The sequence below is a fragment of the Microcaecilia unicolor genome, chromosome 1, assembly GCF_901765095.1.
Source record: "Microcaecilia unicolor chromosome 1, aMicUni1.1, whole genome shotgun sequence".
Lineage (NCBI taxonomy): Eukaryota > Metazoa > Chordata > Amphibia > Gymnophiona > Siphonopidae > Microcaecilia > Microcaecilia unicolor.
In genome coordinates this window covers 546,901,335-546,915,283 of record NC_044031.1, presented here as the reverse complement: position 1 = coordinate 546,915,283, position 13,949 = coordinate 546,901,335, and the positions used below count along the sequence as shown (strand labels likewise).

The 13,949-nt window shown below is 44.7% G+C and overlaps 1 protein-coding gene across 1 annotated transcript in view; it reads right to left on the bottom strand.

Annotated features, from left to right (window-relative positions):
• Positions 1-13,944, bottom strand: part of LOC115459936 (ribonucleases P/MRP protein subunit POP1-like) — a 77,217-nt gene extending 63,273 nt beyond the window's left edge. The window contains exons 1-2 of the mRNA XM_030189789.1: positions 13,887-13,944; positions 218-368 (exon numbers count right to left, since the gene is read on the bottom strand). Of these exons, the coding sequence (XP_030045649.1) occupies positions 218-362 (145 nt within the window). The 5' untranslated portion in view covers positions 363-368; positions 13,887-13,944. The remainder of the gene's footprint in view (positions 1-217; positions 369-13,886) is intronic.
• Positions 13,945-13,949: the final 5 nt, after the last annotated feature.

Sequence of the window (13,949 nt, the reverse complement as noted above, 5' to 3'; positions counted from 1 at the left end):
TGTTTTACTGGTGTTTTGGAGTAAAATCTGAAGATCAGAAGCTCTAAATATAAACCCTTCTCTCAGAGCTGCACAGACATCTAAGAGGAAGCCCACAGAAGCTAACGGTAGGTACCGTTCTTTTTTTCACTAGCCAAATAACAGTATAGAATGACTGTAATAGACCACATGTCTAACCTGGACTTAAAAGTGACATTTTAAATATGTCTGGCAATACCTGGTTGTGCTGGCTGGAAAGTTCGCTCTCCATCTTGATGCGATTTTCCACTACAGCCAGCTCCAATATCGGAAAAAGGCAAGATCACATTGGAAGGCTGGTTTCTCAGCTTTTTAGCACGTTTCTTTTCTTTTGCATTAGACATTTCCTGCTGGAGAATACCCAAACAATGCATTTAGCTGATTTCAGTGCAACTGATATTAAGGATATACTATGAAAATTATATTCCCTTCTGAGCTGAGGTACTATCAAGAGTTAAAACATTAAAAATGTGAAATTCAGATCATTTTAAGATAGAGCAGGACAGATGCATTTAACCTAATTACAGATTGCTGAATTAACAGTTTCAACAAGCTTAAGTAATGAATGTTTTGTTCAGATTCTGGGAATTCACTAAGAGCACGCATGTTTGGAAAGGAATAGGGAAGTAAGAGAGAAATATGCAGATGTTTGAGCATGCAGTTCTATAAGTATTAGATTTTTACTGGAACCACTAGCTGTTTTGGAGAGTACCCTGAACCCCTGAATTTGCAGATGTAAGCAGAATATAATCTAGCCAATGATTTTTTCAAAGTTTGTGTCCCATAATTTATGTAACCAATAATTTGTGATGTAACCAATTTATGACTTAATGCATCTCTCTTATCTGCACCCTTCTCCTCCACCACTAACTCCAGACTCCGTTCCTTTTATCTTGCTGCACCATATTCCTGGAATAAACTTCCTGAGCTGGTACGTCAAGCTCCATCTCTGGCCATTTTCAAATCTATATATATAAAACTCACCCTCAACGTTCTATTGGCTTCTGACGTCACTGAAGCCAAGGTTCGTATATTCGAAGCTCTGAAGCCTCGAAAATCACAGTCTCTGGGCCCCGCCCTCGCGTCAAACGTTATGACGTTGAGGGCAGAGGCGGAGCAATTCACCGTCCTCGCGTCAAGCGTTATGACGTTGAGGGCGGAGGCGGAGCAATTCACCCACATCGACGACGGGTGGGGGGGGCACAGGAAAGCCTTGCTAGCGCCCGTTTCATTGGCTCCAGAAACGGGCCTTTTTTTACTAGTCTAAGCTAAAAGCCCACCTTTTTGTTGCTGCTCTTAACTCCTAATCCTTATTCACTTGTTCAGAACCCTTACTTCATCATCCTCACTTTAATATTCCCTTATCTCTTGTTTGTCCTGTTTGTCTGTCCTAATTAGATTGTAAGTTGTCGAGCAAGGACTGTCTCTTCATGTTCAGGTGTACAGTGCTGCGTACATCTAGTAGTGCTATAGAAATGATGAGTAGCAGTAGTTAATAAAAGAGCAGAGGACCTGAGGAATTGTGATATCCTTAGTTCTCTCTCCCAAAGGCCTTTGATCTGTATATATTTATCGTGTGTGTGTCTGTGCTTTATTTCTCTTGACCTCTCCAGGGACAAGGATAAAGAACCGGCAGGTCCCCTACTTGGTTGGGGAGGGCATAAGAAAGATCAGCTTTCACAACAATCCACAATGCATAAGAGGACATTTAAGGAGAAATTAGGTCTTACCTAATAATTTTCTTTCCATTAGTCCTTCTCACCGTTCCAGAACCTGTGGGATAGATGTGCCCATCAACCAGCAGGTGGAGACAGAACTGAGCTGAGACCTCTCTCTTGGAAACAGTCCAGCTCCTCAGTATTTACGTAAACAAGAAGTAAGGAAATACTCAGAACAAACACAACAACCTTAAACAAATGGCTAACCTAACACTAAGCAGACAAGCAAAACATGTGTAGACCTCTCTCATCTCTGGACAACTTGTAGAGAAGAAGAGACATGCAGGAACCACTATGGTGACATCGTTATTTGACCCAATACTTCACACAGACTAAACATCTCAGACCCTCGTGCGGACCTCTGGAATAGTGGGAAGGACTAATGGAGAGAAAATGATCAGGTTTAGACCTAATTTCTCCTTCCATTATATAGCGTCCCACTATTCCAGAACCTGTGAGATGTATGAAAGCAATCCCTAGAGTGGGTGAGATCCTGGTGCTGTCTCTTGGAGGACTGAAGCCCCTAAACTGGCTTCCAAGTGCAACAACGTCCCCCCCCCCCCCCCCCATAGTGCTTGGCAAAGTTATGCCACCTTGCAAATATTTACCGGAGAAAGTAAGGAAGTCTCCACTCAAGATGACGTTTTTACCTTGTAGAATGAGTCCACAAGGCCCAAGGAGCATGCTTTTCTGCAAGCAACTAAAATGGCACAATAGCCTCCCTTAGCCATCTAGCAACTGTGGGCTTGGAAACCATGAGGCCAAACCTCTGTTGACCAAAAAGTGCACACATACACTCTGTGTGATTTGTGAAACTCACTCGTGGCTTACAGATATCTAATGATCTATGCACATCGAGAAGCTTCAAGGAAGAATACTGAGCCTCTTCGTCCTTTCTGCAAAAGGACAAAAACTCCACCGACTGCTTGAGATGAAACATTGATAGCACTTTCAGAAGAAAGGAAGGAACTGTGCACAAGAGACCCCAGTCTCTGAAAAGCAGAGAAAGGGATCCTGACAAGGCAGCCTGAAGCTCTGAAACCCTACGTGCCAACACAACCACCACCAAGAAAGCTCTCTTTAGCTTTCTTTCAAAAAGGCCCTCCAGAGTAGCTCGACCTTTGGGGAACAGTGATAGGTCCAGGTGAAGAACCCGGGGTTCGTTGGCTGCCTATCGCCACTGCCTCGGTGAGGGCAATAGGGCTCACTTCACATTCTGAACCTCCTTAGTGTGACACAGATGTAACTTTGTGTGGCAGTTTTTTGCGAGGTAATTTTGCATAGGCATATAGGTGCATAGCTTGTCCCTGTTTGCTAAAGGTAATGTGTGCCTTGTTTAACAAAATTACTTATGGTTTATAGCAAGCTTCAGCCTGAAGGACTAAATTAAAGGTTCTACTCTGGACACAGAGTACAAAAGTGAAGTTGCAAGCGGCTTGCTCTCCGCAAGACTCAAACAATATCCAAGTGAGCTGCAAAAGACGCCTTCTGTAGTCGGCCCCTGAAACAGACAAAAGCCGCAACCTGAACTTTTAGAGAACCCAAAGGTCAATCCTTTCTGAAGGCCTGCTGCCTGTAAAAACTCTAGGATGTGTGTGTGATCTGAGCAGAGAAGGGAGAAAGTCTACGCTCAGAACACCAGCCCTTGAATGTCCTCCACACCCTCATATGCACCATGGATGTAAAGCATTTTTGAGCCTGAAGCAAGGTAACAATGTCCAAATCAGAATAACCTTTTCGTCTCGACCAAGCCTTTTCAATGGCCAAGCCACAAGACCAAAGGGGGCACGGATTCTCCATGAGCACTGGACCTTGCTTCAGTAGGTCATGTACCTGTGGAAAATGGAGAATATCCCTGTCCAGCAGTTGAAATCAGGTACACATACCATAGCCTCTGAGAATTATTTGACCCCGGTGCAATGCTATCCTTTTCAACATGCAGCTTGCCATGAGCCAAGGAGGAAAGGCATACTGTAGATGTGTTTCTGGCCAGGGCTGCAGTAAGGCATCAATCCCCCATCGAGCCCAGTTCTTTCCAATGGACGAAGAACATGGGCACCTTTGGCACTGTTTCGTCACCATCAAGTCCAGAAGCAGACAACCCTATCAGTCCACTATCAGCTATAAACCCTGGTTACATACTTCCCATTCTCATGGGTCCGAGTGCCTACTGAGAAAGTCTGCATCTATTTTCAAGGACCCAGCTATGCAAGTTGCCGAAAAGCAGAGAAGAATTTTATCAACTCGACTTGCTGGTATCTGTTGTCACCACTTCCCTTTGTGTTATCAGAAAGGGAGCTCTGATGGTAAAATTCCTGGGTGACAGCCACCATTACATACATCCATCTAGCAACCAGTGACCAAGAAGTTGAAGGTCATACTTTAGTAACACTGGAGACTGGCGGCTGACAAGAGAATTCTGTAAAGGCCGTCTACGAGCCCTTGCCCATGGAACCACTTCCATTACCGCCATCACTGACCCCAGAACCGGGACACAGTCCCAAACCCTGGGCCTGCCATGACAGAGAAGGAAAGACGAATCTGATGAACCAGCTTTGACCTCCTGCATTCCGTTGAGAGCCTCTCCCCCTGCTGTGTCTAATAGACCACCAAGATACTCCAGCACCTGTGAAGGAGTTAGTCTGCTCTTCTTAAATTTGTCACCCAACTCAACGGACTGCAGAAGACGGAAAACTTTGCTGCTGCCACACTGTCCAAATAGGATGACAGACAAATGAGCCAGTCATCGAGATACGGGTGAACTCCGATTCCCTGGTGCCAAAAAGAGGCCACCACCACCATAATCTTTATAAACGCTCTTGGTGCCATGGTGAGACCAAAGGGCAAAGTGACAGCCCAGCATCGCAAAACAGAGCAACCTCTGATGCAGCAGCAATATGGGTATGTGCAAGTACACCTCCTTAAGATCGAGGGCGGTGAGAAATTCTCTTGCTTGAACCAAGGCTATGACTGCTCTTAGCATTTCCATATGAAAGTTGAACACTCGGAGGCAGCAGTTTAAGATCTTTGAGATTTAAGGCTGGATGTAAGATGCATTCCTTCCTTGAGAGAACAGAGAATGAAGTAGACAGAGTATCTGCATTGACCCATTCAGTCTGAGGAACTGGAACAATGACCCAGAGTTCTAGCAAGGAATCTACTGTGGCCTGAACCTCAACCGCCTTGGTTCCCTTTTGACAAGGAGACAGCAAGAAGAGAGGAGCAAATGGGTGAGGGAGTTCCAAATTGTAACCTTCTGTAAGAATATCCAGAATGTCCCACTCCAACCAAACCTCCTCAAGACATCCTCTCACTGGAGGAAGAGGAGTCCAGCCTTGCATCATTGCGAAGCTCTGGAGACACTGGGTGCTCTAGCACGAAGTTCTCTATTCGCACGAAAAGAAAAAGACTGGCATGGCGGAAAGCGAGACTTCTGATCATATTGCCGATGACCAGGCCAGTACCATCTGCAGTCTCAAAAATTGAGAGCCCCCTGAAGGTGGATGACCAGAGGCTTTTAGCTTATCCTCTGGCAACCGCTGTGGCTTAGTTTCTCCCAGTTCTTTCACCAAGTTACTGAGATCTTCTCCAAACAGTCACATGCCCTGAAAGGGAAGTTTAGACAGACGTGACCAACGCTGTATCCGCTGCCCAGTGTTTCAACCAGAGCTGCAGACATGCCGTGACAACCAAAGACATACTGTGGTTCATAACGTGTCAAATAGTATCCACTAATAGGCCAGCCCTGCTTCCAGCGGGGTGTTGTGTCACCCATCTTGTGCTGCTGACTACTGATGCCACTTCAGGCACGCTCTTGCTATGAATGAGCTGTCCCCTCATGATAGACGAAGATGAGCTCCTGACACAGAAGCAGAAGGTTCCTCAATGGAAAGCACAGTAAGTGTCTCAGAAACAAGAGTATTGAGCTCCTCTTTATGAAACAATCTCAGTACTTGGAGCTCTCCCTCCTCAAATAGCTCCTTCAACAACGGCTCCTCCGAATGGACAGAGGTCACATCAGATAAGGAGGGAGGAGAAGCAGAGATAGACGCATCTGATCACTCCTGCAGGTCTAAACGAGATCTCTTAGGAGCGGAGCCAAAGAGGCAGCGGGCCAATAAACTGAAGCACCTTGCAGCAACTTAAGAGCAATATAAACTCTGGAGAAAACAAAGATCCTCATACAGCTGAATGCCGTCAGGCCCTGAGGTAGTAAAATGATAGCTGTGCTCCACGCATGGACAAAGGCTGTTCCTCACTGCCAGTCTGCCCCATCAAAATGGCATCCGTTTCTGCACTCTCCTGCATCAAAGTGCTCACTGGCCCTACCGGAAAGCCCTAAGTCCATTGTTCCCTCTAAGCTGAGTGGGAGTCCTCCACCTACAGTCAGTGGTGTGCTGGTAAATTTTTAACAACAGGCTCTCTCCCCGGTCCACCTCTTTGCCCCCCCCCCCCCCCCCCCTCAAATTGCAGAGCTTGCTATTCCCAGGGACAGAGTTAGCTGGTAAAGTTTTAACAACAGGCTCTCTCTCCAGGCAAAGCCAGACCTGCAATTTGGGTATTGGGGGGGGGGGACACACATTTCTCTCCCCCCCCCCCCACCCGTGCAGGCACGCTACGCATTCCTTTGCTGGCAGGGATGCCGAGCCCCGCAACCTAATTAATGGACTGCCACCGTTCCCCACTGCTTGTTTCTGGCTCAGCAGGGAGTTGCAGAGCAGAAGTCTATTTATTTGGCAAAAACAAAAAACTGTACATATGTATGTTGTATGTAACTTTATTATACATTATTGGTACAAAGGATACGCACATGTTTTTGCTTTTTAAACCCAAAGGTAAATCCTAAGTGTGGTTGAACAATAAACTGTGTTGTTTCTGACTTTACTTGTTTTGGAGTGCTTTGGGTCCTCCTACTGATCTATACATCTGCTGTCTGGAATTTTGGAAGATAGAAATAAGGAAATAAAAAATACATTTTGGACATACTGTGCAGAAGTTGTTTTCTTTTGCAATGTGATGGATGCCTGTTCTGGTGTATAAATGTGATAATCTTTGAATAACTGCCTATATTAAATGGCTATCAAGCTCATTTTCAAAGCACTTAGCCTCCCAAAGTTCCATAGAAACCTATGGAACTTAGCCTCCCAAAGTGCTTTGAAAATATGCCTCTATGTATTTCTGAACATATGATATCATTAAAGGACAAACTTTTAAATGCTCAGTTGGGTATATATCATATATATGCTAATCTCAACTTTGTTAAATGTTTCAGACATATTTGTTCCCATGATATACCGTATTTTTCGGACCATAAGACGCACCTAGGTTTTAGAGGAGGGAAATAGGAAAAAAAAATTTTTCCTTTTTCCCTCCTCTAAAACCTAGGTGCTCCGGTGCGTCTTGTCCGAGTTTTGGACCTCCGTCCCGTACTTACACGATTCCATGTTCCCTGGTGGTCTAGTGACGTCAGGGCAGGAAAGAGCCCCCTCTTTCCTGCCCATCGCGCTGCACTCCGTGCTCCTCAATGCTTTCTGACGGTCTCGGCGAGATTCAAAATGGCCGCCGAGGGAACATGGAATCGTGTAAGTACGGGACGGAGGTCCAAAAACGCTACCTTCGGACTATAAGACGCACCCCCCATTTTCCTCCCAAATTTTGGGGGAAAAAAGTGCGTCTTATAGTCCGAAAAATACGGTAACTGAATTCTATTATTCTGTCTCCCTGTATTTTCAAATTTAAGCCATTTTGAACCCGACTTTGCTTGGAATAATGTATGATAAATGTTACAAAAAAAATTCCTTTATCCTCCATCTTTTAAGACACTACCTACCTGCTGGATAGTGATGGCACAAGGAAAGCAAGTTTAGTCCAGTGAAGACAAACTCAAAATAACTTGGCTGTTCCTTAGCTGGGCCCTAGAATTACCATATTGAAAATGCGACCATACCATGCCTCTGTGGTTATGCTCCACTAATAAGTTAAAAGATTAACTGGATTTCTTGAAAGGATTATATAAACTTAGGATGCATCATGACTAGGAACACACACATACACTTATTTATTCAATATCACAATTCTTCATGTACAGCCACAAAACCTTTTAGGGTGGATAGTGTTCACAATGAGCTCCTTTTATTACCGACCAGACAGAGATAAGAGTTTTCAGTTTTGGCACAGTAAAAGTTATCACAAGAACAAAATATAAGAAAACCAATATGGGCTGCATTAGGGGCTTATATAGCCCATTTACGTTTAAACAAAAGAAATCTGCATGAAACAAAATATTTATTTTTATTTTGACTAATAAAACCACTTGCCCCTGAAACCTGTTCAAAACAGAATAATCCATTTGTGTATCTAAAAGGTAAACTTCTACAAAACAGATTACGATCCGATTCCACGTGCCCCAATGAAAGCAGAGTTAAATTCTACTTCCATTTAATTTCAATATATTCCATCATCTTTATAACACCAGGCTTCCCAAGGTAGATTACAACAACAGTTAAGATGAACCCATCAGGAAACAGGATATCCTCACTGAAATTTGGCCATCTGTATTGTATACAGTGTATTTATTTATTTTTTTTAGTGTAGAAAAATGAGCACAACATACAGACTTTAAAATTGTTGTTTCTACCAGCTATAATAATTTAAGATGTTTTAGTGATACTCAATTGTTATTTCATGATATTATATCTATATGGGATGATTTCAAATAAATTAAAAAGCTGTCCAATAAGTAAAAAAAAAAAAAAAAAAAAAACAGCTTTTGACCTCTATGTTTTACGCACTACCTATCCAATTGAAACAGCTTTAGACTTGTTACAGATGGACAAACATAACGGCAACATGGATGCAGCAGCTCATAGGTTTCCTTGCTTTGGTTTGAGTGTACTGTCTAGAGGAGATGACAGCTTTGCGGGGGAGTTAAAACAGAGATTAACCAAATGGGCTTCCTTGCTTACTGTGGACTAGATAGGTTCATCACTTCAAAGCTCCTTGGTCCCAACGGTGTCCTTTGACTGCTGCGTCCTGCCTACGCAGAAACAGCAAGTTGAATCAGAGTAGGCGTGGCGTGGCAGCAGAAGGACCCTGAAGCCGGCATCCTGTCCTAACCACTGCCTGCAGGTACAGTAACGGTTCGGTCCGGAGGACTGCGGGGTGGGGAGGGGGAGAAGAGGTTGAGGGAGGGAGCAGATGCGGGAGGGAAAAAACTGAAAGGACAAAAAGTTCAACGCATGGGGAACCGGGAAGGGCAGAAGGGGAGAAAGAATCAGGAACTCGGACGGTGCACGTGTTGTTTGGGGGGGGGGCGGGGGGCAATACTCCCCCAAACCAATTTCCACTTAACTTGTGCCCCCCCCCCAACAAACGGGCCCAGCAACAAGCCTGCTTCTTAAATTCTTACCAGAGAGGGTAATGCTGTGCACTTCTGTAGCAACTATCAGCCCAGAAGGGCTCTCTTCTCTGGCAGCTGAAATCTCAGGAGGACAGTGGCGGGGCAGCCAAGTTGAGGTTGGAGTGTTGGATGGTACAGCTCCACGACCAGCTGGGCTGTGATCAGGAGCGCTGCTGAGGTGAGCCACGAGCACACGAATCTCTTGCCTGCAGTGCAGCATGAGGAGGCAGGGTTGCCGCATATCACACATGCACCAATATCAGGTGACAGCTGGTGTGTTTGGGCATGCGTGCCTCCTGCTGCAATTTGTGAAAAACCCCCCCACAAACCTTCAAGTCACGGCTGACAGCACAACAACCGGCTCACAAAATTGTTCAAAAATTAACAACCGGCTCTGTAGAGCCGGTGCGAGCCGGCTCCAGCACACCACTGTCTACAGTCCTGCCATTGGGTGCTGCTGTTTCACTATCACATTTTCCGTAGCGAGGGACAGGAAAGCTCTGCAGAACTCCAGGGAACCTGCCTGTCCCTAAAAAGACAATATTGAAGCACCACCCCCTACTTGCAGTAACACAATTGAAGGACTCTCACTCAGCTTAGAGGGAACAGTGCCGAAGTTCCTGGCATATTTGGAAAAATCCGAAGACATGCTGCCATCAACCGCTTCCTCCGTGTCCAGCAGGATTCCCGGCTTGCATGCACTGTAAATGCCCTAATGCCGGTCGGCAGGTCCCACAGCAGGAACACTGTTTAACTTCCTCCCAAGGAGTCGACATTCATCTCAGCTATCACAAGCACCGCAACACGTGGTCCCAGGCGGCGTGTCAGGATCCCTCCCCTGCACAAAGTACAACTTGTAGCCCTCCAAGTGGTTCTGAGTCAAATGTTAGTCAGACTTGCCACTACCAGTTGCTCCCCCTCCCCCAAGGTCACAAACAGAATCAGGACCAATACAATTAACCTCTTTCCTTCTCCTCTCTGTTTTTTTAAAGGTTGTGGTGCTGGAAAGCAGAGCTCCACAGGAAACTGGGGAGAGGTGAAGGGCGGGAACAAGTAAATTCACAGGACACCAGAGACAAAGATCTGAAGACCTCCAAATATGACACTGCAGACTCCAGCCACCTACAGAGCTCAACTGGGGACCAGCTGACCAACTAGACCAGGAGCACATCACTCAGAACCTGAGGCTGAAAAGTGTGTCCATTCACCTGCTGAAGATAGAAAATTCTGAGGAGCTAGACTGGATGTCAATAGAGATATGTCTCAGCTCAATTTTCAGTTCTCTATCTTCACCTGCTGGTTGATGGACACAACTATCCCACAGGTTCTGGAAGTGGGACGCTACGTAATATATATTTAAATATCACTTCTTTTAATAGAGCTGAAAGCAATTACAGCAAAACATAACCCCCCTTTTTATAACACCACATCCTCCAACCCACATAAACACTTATGTTCACCATAGTAATAATTGTCAGCAGATAAAGGGACACTAAGCCCAGCCTGGTTACCTTGGTCTACTACATCAACACAGACACCATTGAAGAAAATTGTTAACAGCACATCTGTTCATTCTAGCTTTTCAGTGCACATTGAGTCATGTCTGTATTTTTGCTGGCGAGTGGCATAAATGCAACTCAAAGATGATGTAGTATATGTGGGTTGGTGTTATATTATGATATGGTTGTTCTGGCCATGTGGATGTTCAGAGCTATTGTTTTTGTTGTTTGATCATATGCGAAGATGTATTATTTCTTAAGTTTAATGGCACCCTACCTAGTACTATGTATAAGCCTGGTATAAGGTTTTTTTGTTTTTATTTTTTTTTAATAAATCTTTCTTGCCCCTAACACACCAAATAGACACTTGAATTTTGTCCTGATCACTATCCCTTCCTTCTGGTAGGCCCATTTTAAATATCCACAACTCTTGCAAGAAAGAAGTATTTCTTAATTTTGTCTCCTTCCTTCCGTCTTCATACCATGACTCCTCAGCCTCATCCTTGAATTGTCTTTTTCTATGGAAAATATTTTCTCTTGCTGAAGCTTGCTATAAACCATAAGTAATTTTGTTAAACAAGGCACACATTACCTTTAGCAAACAGGGACAAGCTATGCACCTATATGCCTATGCAAAATTACCTCGCAAAAAACTGCCACACAAAGTTACATCTGTGTCACACTAAGGAGGTTCAGAATGTGAAGTGAGCCCTATTGCCCTCACCGAGGCAGTGGCGATAGGCAGCCAACGAACCCCGGGTTCTTCACCTGGACCTATCACTGTTCCCCAAAGGTCGAGCCCGCAGGTGTCCAGCAGGACTTGCAGAATCCTTAGGAGGGGCGGTCGGAAGCAGCCATGAGCAGCACATAGGCTAAGGCAAAGAGTGGAGCAGGGGTCCGACTCCAAACAGGAGTTAGACAGCAACAGACCAAAATGGGGTCAGATCCAGGCAAAGGGTCAGGTCAGGCAGCAATCCACAGCAAAGAGAAGCACAAGCAGACAAGCACAGAGACCTGTTGCCAAAGTGCTGTTCTGCCCACAAAGAAAGAAGATAAAGGAGCAAGGGCATCCGACTTCACCCCACCACTCTGATGTGCTTGGTGTTCAAGACCACAACCTCGAAGCGCGCACCGCCCGACATGGAAGCCCAAAGAGCTGGTGGAAGACGCCTGCGGGTAGACACAACACACTGAGATGTGCTGGGGAAAGGGGAGCCGATGATCCCGAGGCACACCGCCAAGGTAAAGCAGCATGACAATCTGCTCCAGGGCAGAAGTAATTTTGAACATTTATGTCCTGATAAAAATAAGCACTTGCTTGTGTATTTGTGTGCCAAACCCACCCATTCTCTACCCTTCAGAGCGTGCCTATGTATATGTTGTATTATACCTTTCTACCATTTACTTTTATCTACCTGGATTTAGCATACCCCTTTTCAGATAATGTGGATTGCTTACTTATAATCAAATTATTTACCATCTGGATAGGGAAGGGTGTCATGAGTTATCAGTTTATTAATATCAAGGTAAACTATAAAATGAGAGTGAAGTAGAACAGAAATCAAAAACATGACTAGGCCAACCAGTTCTTTTCTCCATCTAAGGGAATATGGTAGGCCTTATTTATGCCTACCATTGCAATGCAGTAAAGGGTATTAGGCTTTGCACACTAGACATGGCTTTAGCACACAACACAAAAATTAATTTTGCATTGGTGCTGTGTACAAATCCTTGCATAAACACCAATACGCAGCACAATTAAAACCCATACTAATAAAGTTAATAGCTACTCAGCACAAATACAGAAGTATGCAGAAGACCAAAACACTGAGTTCAATGCTGGGCCATTAACATATAATGTATGAGGCCGCATGAAACGTTAGCTTGTTCTTCTGCTGTCAGCATCAGTGAGGATTTCATGCTTGTTTCTTCTCTTTACACCAAGCATATAAAACCCACAACTTTTTTCTGGGTTCCATGAAGAGCACAGGTAAAAATGAACCAAGGAGAGAGGTGTAGCGGAACTATGAGGAAATTGCCGGAGAACTGCATACGTGTACAGGTCTGAGCACAAAAATACTGTACCAGCACATACATATGTATGTGAATGTACTGGAATGCTATTCTGCACAGAAATATTGGTAGTGCAAAAATTTTATGCACAGAACAGCATTCTAGCACATGCAAATTCAGCCACTTGTGAAAAGCCATGCACGCGTACATCCAGCGTGCTCTTCCACATTACTAATTTTGGATTTAGCTCACATCTTTTTCAGTGGTTAGCTCAAGATGAGTTACATACAAATATGCTAGGTATTTCCCTGTTCCCACAAGGCTTACACTCTAAGGGCCCTGTTTACTAAGCTGCGCTAAAGGCATGTTAGCATTTTTAGCGCATACTATGCATTAGCGCGCACTAACCAGGTAGATGCCCATAATATTCCTATGGATGTCTACATGATTAGCACATGCTAAAAATGTTAGCACACCTTAGTAAACAGGGCCCTAAGTTTGTACCCGAGGCAATGGAAGGCTAAATGACTTAACCAAGATCACAAGAAACTAGGTTACTAGTCTACTCCATTTGAGGAGTACACAGAATATATTTTTTGTCCTGTTTGCACACTACTTGGTGACTACGAGAAGCAAAATCTTGGTGTTATGCCTGTGTGAGAAAGTAGTGTTGCTACTAATTGAGAGGGGGATTTGGTATACCGGCTTTCTGTGTTTTTTGTAACTACATTCAAAGCGGTTTACATAGTATACTTATTCGTACCTGGGGATATGGAGGGTTAAGTGACTTGCCCAGAGTCACAAGGAGCTGCAGTGGGAATCGAACCCAGTTCCCCAGGATCAGAGTCCGCTGCACTAACCACTAGGCTACTCCTAATTGGGTTTCTGCCGGGTACTTGTGACCTGGATGGACCATTGGCCTGACACAGTATGGCTGTTCTTATGTTCTTACGCATTACAAACAGGGCTTTAAGACTTCCGCACTGACCCCTCTATGTGCTCAGTCTTACCAGAGCCTAAAAGCATTTTACACTAATAAACCAAAACGAATAATGACTAAAGCAGTAAGCACATAAATAAGCAAGCAACAAAGTAATCACACAAACACGTGTGATCAAGGGCAAACTTGTGACTGAGCCTGACAAACAAGTGAATGAATGAAAAACATACGATCGAATACAAAGCCAGAACAAGACACAAACGGAACGACAGGCGTCTCTCCAGCCCACCACTACTTACCTCAACTCATAAGCCGCCAACCCAGCCCCACGCCAAAGCCCCACAGGCACGAGCTCCGTAGCC